At 31.2% G+C, this 6,596-nt stretch overlaps 1 protein-coding gene across 1 annotated transcript; it reads left to right on the top strand.

Moving 5' to 3' along the window:
* Window positions 1-2,803: 2,803 nt before the first annotated feature.
* LOC108463105 (WAT1-related protein At5g07050-like) lies at window positions 2,804-6,163 on the top strand. Its single transcript, XM_017763053.2, has 7 exons — window positions 2,804-3,118; window positions 3,216-3,278; window positions 3,369-3,485; window positions 4,211-4,463; window positions 4,577-4,738; window positions 5,128-5,279; window positions 5,725-6,163. Exons 1-7 carry the CDS (start codon window positions 2,916-2,918, stop codon window positions 5,957-5,959), a joined length of 1,185 nt encoding a protein of 394 aa, XP_017618542.1. The 5' UTR covers window positions 2,804-2,915; the 3' UTR covers window positions 5,960-6,163.
* Window positions 6,164-6,596: the final 433 nt, after the last annotated feature.

The following is a 6,596-nucleotide window of genomic DNA, read 5'->3' as shown; positions in this document are numbered from 1 at the left end:
TATAGTTAGTATACCATAGGATAGATTGAGTATGGGTTACTTCAACTATATGTCGATGAGCACTGGGCACATTTTCCTTTGTGCGTTCTGATGAATGTTAGGCACAACTTTTACTTCAGTCATACCGATGAGCGCTGGGCACAACCTATGTACTTCAAACGTTCTGATGAGACATTAAGTGTCAAATTGGTGTGTTGGTTGAGATCCTTGTATCCGTACGAGTTCGAGTCAGGTTAATAGGGGATATAAATTGTGAATTGGATGTTCAAAATGAAAATGAATTAATTTATGAAATTGTACTATAGGTACATATATGCAATATATGATTATCGATAGTATGTGAAAGATCATGCGGACAGATTAAAAAAGCATGAGGGCCAATATGGAAAGATAACAAATGAATTGATTTGATTCCGAAATGAAATGTGGATATGATCAAATGTTGAGAATTGAATAGAAATGCAAACATTATTTGTATTGGTATGTTAGTATAATATGTTTATTTAGCTTGGTTAATCGAGGTATTGTATGGTTAATTCATATGACAAATTTGGTACACTTGTGGCATATACATGTTGGTATGTTGATTGAGATTTGGTATGAATTGTATATGAGTTGATTGACATTAGAATGTGAATTGAATTTATACAATTAACTGAAGCTTGTATTATATTGACTTGAATTATAGAAATACCACTAAGCTTTATTGCTCAACATACGATTTATTTTCTCTGTGCATAGGTATAGGTAACTCTTAAATTTTCAGGCATGATCTAGCATCCGGACAGTAATCCTCGACTCAACAATATTTGTATAATCTCATTTTTGTTTAATATGTGACATTTACCTAGGTCGAGTAAGTTTTTGCATATTACATGATCATGCCATAATTGAACTTAGATTTATGGATTATAAATGGTCAAATGGTTGGATTGTGTAAATGATTTTGACACTTAAATGGTTTATATGAGAAGATGAAGTACTTGTGATCATATATGAATGCTTATGCCTATTTGGTAATGTTTAGATAATGCCATAAGTGTTTAATATGGAATGTAAGGTTATGTAATATAAATGTATATGTAAATGATGTGATATGTTAAAATTGAACAGTCGGGAAAGATATTTTGACTAAATTAGTGGTTATTGTCAATGAAAATTGCTTTTAGGTGATGCAAGTTAATGCTATTTTGGACCTTTTGTAAAACAGACGATCATGTCACGATGAGACCTAGTCAGTGAGTTGTGTTGCGACGAGGAACCTCCAAAGTTGCGACATCAACCTGATATTTTGCGAACCTTACAATTTGGTCCTAATTCAACCTTTGGTTAGCCAAGAAGCTTTTGTAAGCTCGTATAAGACTCGAAAATGTTATAAAACCTATACTAACATAACTCTGAATATGAAAATTATCATACTGCTAAAAACTCTAATTGATCATCACTTAAAGTTACAAATAATTTTGACCAAAAAATACCAATCAAATAAGATAAGTTACAATAACCTGTCAGATATTTCTTAAGTTGCAACTGGAGCTGCATCTAGCAATTATAACTGGCACTAACATAGTCAAATTACTTTTTTTTAAATGGAAAAGATGACCTAACTGTTAAAATTTTAAGGACATTAATGTAGCAATCCACATTTACTTTATTGTTAATGTAGACAATTCTTTTTAAAAAATTATGAATTTTTTGAACTCTGTGGAATTTTTATTAACAACGCATGGATGACCACTCAAATTACCATGTCATTTTCATCAAAATTTTAATGGTTTGGTTAACTTTTCTATCTAAAAGAAAGTAATTTGATTAAATTTTAAAAGTTGAGAGTTAAAAAAAAAGAATTGGGCTAAAATGAAAAGAAGGGATAAATGTTAGGGATTGAATTTGTCATTATACCTAAAATTTTCCATGTTTGAATTTTTTATAATTCAAAGCTTCGATTTTTCTTACAAATTAACTCAAAACACATCATATTCAATCATAATTATAATTTGTAAGATAAAAAATACATATCCAAATAACAATAACTATAATAAATTATTACAAAGCACGCTAAGAAAAGGGTAAGCTACACCATTAGTCACTATATTACGGGTAAATTTTTTTTTGATTATTTAACTAAAAATTATAATTTGGTCATTGAACTATTTAAAAGTTTTCATTTAAAATGCTATATGACTTTCTCTGTTCGCATTATTTGTACAAATCAAAAGTTCTCTTTCCCCTTCTCTTCTACAATTATTTTTTTCATGAAACCGTTTTGGATGTCAAGAATCTGCGAACAAAAATTCAAATAGCTTTTTACTTTGATCTACCATACCGATTGTCGGATTGTTGATGGAGCCCATTAGTGGAACTTTTAAAAAAAATTTAACAACTAAGTGACATAAATAAAAACTTTTGAATAATTTAGTGACTTCAATAAAACTTTTAAATAGTTCCGAAGCCAAATTGTAACTTTTTTTAATTAAGAGACCAACAAAAACTTACCAATAATTTAATAACTAATTGTATAGTTTAACCCCAAAATATATACGAACTCAAAACTTATGATGTTAAAATTTTCAGAATTCCAATCTTATCCTAGTGCCAAATTCTTGTATTTCTTTAGCTCTAACAGTAAGGTAAGGAAAATTATATTTGAGCATAAAAGGTGGTAATATTTGGCATTACCAAGCTTTACCAAATAAATTTTCCTTACTGTAAAATAACATATTGACACTCCCACCCACACATGCTTGAGACATGGGAGTGTTCCCCTCAATATACCATTATAAATATGAGTCCAATCCCCCCAACTTCTCCTTTAGGGAGAAACAGAAACACTTCCTCAAGCTCTTTCTTTTTCGTCTCTCTTCCTTTTACAAACTCTCCCCTATTTACCAATTTCTGGCTTTTTTCCATAAAAAATGGAGAAGATGAGATGTTGTGGTAACTTGCTTGAGAGCTCCAAGCCTTATTTTGCAATGATTTCATTGCAATTTGGGTATGCAGGCATGAACATCATCACCAAGGTTTCACTTAACAGAGGCATGAGCCACTATGTCTTGGTTGTTTACCGTCATGCCTTTGCAACTGCTGTCATAGCTCCCTTTGCTTTGATTTTCGAAAGGTTTATAAACACCATTCAAATTCAACATATATGGCAGCTGAGATCAATTCATACAAATATATACTGAATTTTGCTATGTTTTATCAACATATTTCAGGAGAGGGCAACCAAAGATAACATTCTCAGTGTTTATGCAAATATTTATCTTGGCTCTTTTGGGGTTAGTTTTTATTAGGACTCTTTTCTTTTTTATTCATAAATTTTGCTTTGTTACCTTAAATTTAAGCAAAGTTTTGTTGTTGCTTTTTAGGCCTGTGATTGACCAGAATTTCTACTATGCTGGGCTGAAATATACTTCTCCAACTTTCTCTTGTGCTTTGAGCAATGTGCTTCCTGCAATGACGTTTATCATGGCTGTCATCTTCCGGTAGATATATACATATGCTCATTAATAATGATAGTGTCTGATGCCCAACAAGTCTGGTATTGTTTCATGTTGGGAGGTTGTCTCCGGACTCTGCTATAAATGAACCATAAATGGTTATATGACATAGGTTGGTAAAAATATCATAGAAGCCCCTATATTAGGAGTTATATTGCATTTTGCCCATCAACTCAAAAGCTCGATAAATTAGTCATTGTACATTAAATCAAAGAGCAAACCGGTCCATTCTCTTAACAATTTCATCCATTTGTACTGTTAAAAACTGGCCTCCTTGATGGAATAATCAAACAATGACACGTGGCATGTCATGTACACCTCATGCTGATATATAGGGACCGATTTTAAACAGTAGAAATGGATGAAATTTTTAATAAAATGATCAATTTACTCTTTGATCCAACATGTAGGAACTAATTTACTCATTTTTTGAGTAAAAGGGATAAAATGCAATCTGACTCTTAGTATAAGGGCCTTTATGATATTTTTACCGCCATAGGTTATGGAATCAAGTCCAGTCATTCAGGCATTCCTAGATAATTTCACTCTGTAAACCTGTCAAGCTTCTCAGCAGAATCATGAGACAAAACTCTAACCGGAGATAATATCCAAAACTCTAACCGGAGATAATATCTGACGTGTTGATGTCCCTCGTGTTTGTAGCAAAAGTTTTGATTAATGTCTAAGTACATTGAATTTTTTGTATATAGGATGGAGAAGATAGATGTAAAGAAAGTGAGATGCCAAGCAAAGATATTAGGGACGATGGTGACAGTAGCTGGGGCAATGCTTATGACATTGTACAAAGGACCCATTATTGATCTGTTTTGGAGTAAGAAATATATCCACACTAACCAATCTTATGCTCCTCATACTACTGAAACTACTGACAAAGATTGGTTCAAAGGCTCCATTCTCCTTCTCCTTGCCACCTTTGCTTGGGCTTCCCTCTTTGTTTTGCAGGTAATTTTAAACACCAAAATAATTTACCCTTTTTAAAACAAACCAACAAGTTGATTTTAACTTTCATTGTTTTATTTATTTTTGGTGATTTCATCGTATAATGTTTTCACTAGGCTAAAGCATTGAAGACATACAAGGATCATCAACTTTCATTAACATCACTAGTGTGCTTTGTGGGCACTCTACAAGCAATTGCAGTGACATTTGTGATGGAACATAAAGCCTCTGTTTGGCAAATTGGTTGGGACATGAACCTGCTTGCTGCTGCCTATGCTGTAATAGATCTCTCCCTTCTCCTCTAATTATTATATATTTATATTTTGATCAAGATAATGTCACAAATTAACCTATTATCAATCCAATTGAGAAAAGAATAAAATATACACATAATAAAATTTAAACCCATATTATTTTAATTTTTCACATTTAACTGAAGCCTATTTTTGTTGTGATGCTTTGTAGTGGTAATGATTTTGTATATCCACTAGATATAGTGGAAAATTCTTATTTATCGATATTTTACGTGTTAGCTTAGCAAAAACTGAGGCATATATTATTTATATAAACTTTTTGCAAATATATATGTATATATAATTTTTTACCCATGTCTTAGGTGGTGTGCCATAATCTTTTAAAGTTTAATCTTAATGTGTTTTTCTTTCAGGGGATTGTGACATCAAGCATATCATACTATGTTCAAGGAATGGTGATAAAGAAAAGAGGCCCAGTATTTGCCACTGCTTTCAGCCCCTTGATGATGATCATAGTTGCAATCATGGGGTCTTTCATCCTGGCTGAGAAGATTTTTCTTGGAGGGTAGCTTTCTTTTTTAATTTCTCTTTTACACTCATTTTTTACTATTAACTTCTTTTCGTGCATAATAAAAGCATCATGAAAATCTCTGTACGAAAACCGGATTATATTTTGCTCTTTTAGCTTAAAAAATAAGTATAAATTAATCCTTGTACGTTAAATCAGAAAACAAATTGCTTCTTTCTGTTGCTGACGGAAAAACCAGACAGTAACATGTGTCATGTCACTTGTACCTCATGCTGGTGTACAGTGACTAGTTTTAAACAGTAGAAATAGATAAATTTTTATCAGAAGAACTAGTTTGCTCTTTGATCTAACTTAGAGAGACTATTGTCTCTTTTTTAATAAAAAAAATAAAATGCAATCTAACTTATAGTACAAAGACCTCCACGATACTTTCACCACTTTATAGTTATTTTTGTTGACATAAATTTGTACTTTATTTCAGGGTGATAGGTGCCATATTGATAGTAATAGGACTTTATTCAGTCCTATGGGGAAAGCACAAAGAAAACAAGGAGGCAGAAGAGGAGATTCCAGAGCCAGTTAAAAGTATCCAACCAAATGGCAGCACCATCTTAGTAATCGGAGATATTGAAGCCAATCAAGATGCTAAAGAAAAGCTCTCAATAGTGGCCATCACTATGCCAAAGCAAATGCCAGAATCCCCCATCCAAAAATAATTCAAGTTTAATCCTCACTTTGGGAGAATAAAAGGGATGGGTTTTTTGTCTTTACATCCCCCATTTTGTTTCTATAATTTAATAAAAAAAGTCAGATACATATGTCACATATGTACCCCTGTCCCCCAACCCTATAGTATAATTCTAAGCTATGAAGGATCTTGTATGAGATGAAAATACGAGAGAGAGTAAATTTTAAGAAAAGTTTAGCCTCAAATATATGTATATAATATATAAAAATAGCATTAAGATATCAAATGGTTTCAAAATTTTTCGTATATGATAATTATATTAATATTGAAAAATTCAACGGTTGAATTATTAATATATTAATGAATAAGTATCATTGATCAAATATACAATTTTATATACATCAATTTTAATTTTGTACAATTTTATATATAAATTTTTATTTGATTTTATTCATTTTCATAAACCAAGAATAACATTGTCAATGTAGCACCATTTGACGTTTATACACTAACAATTATATTAATCTAATATGAAAATAAATGAATGAATTTATTTAAATATGTAGAATTGAATCAAAATCAAAGTTTCATGTGTACTTATAAAACATAATAAAAGTTTCTTATGTATAATTATACTACATCAAAATTCATATATCAAATTGCAC

Source organism: Gossypium arboreum, chromosome 13 (assembly GCF_025698485.1).
Source record: "Gossypium arboreum isolate Shixiya-1 chromosome 13, ASM2569848v2, whole genome shotgun sequence".
NCBI lineage: Eukaryota > Viridiplantae > Streptophyta > Magnoliopsida > Malvales > Malvaceae > Gossypium > Gossypium arboreum.
This window is presented reverse-complemented; position numbering and strand designations above follow the sequence as displayed.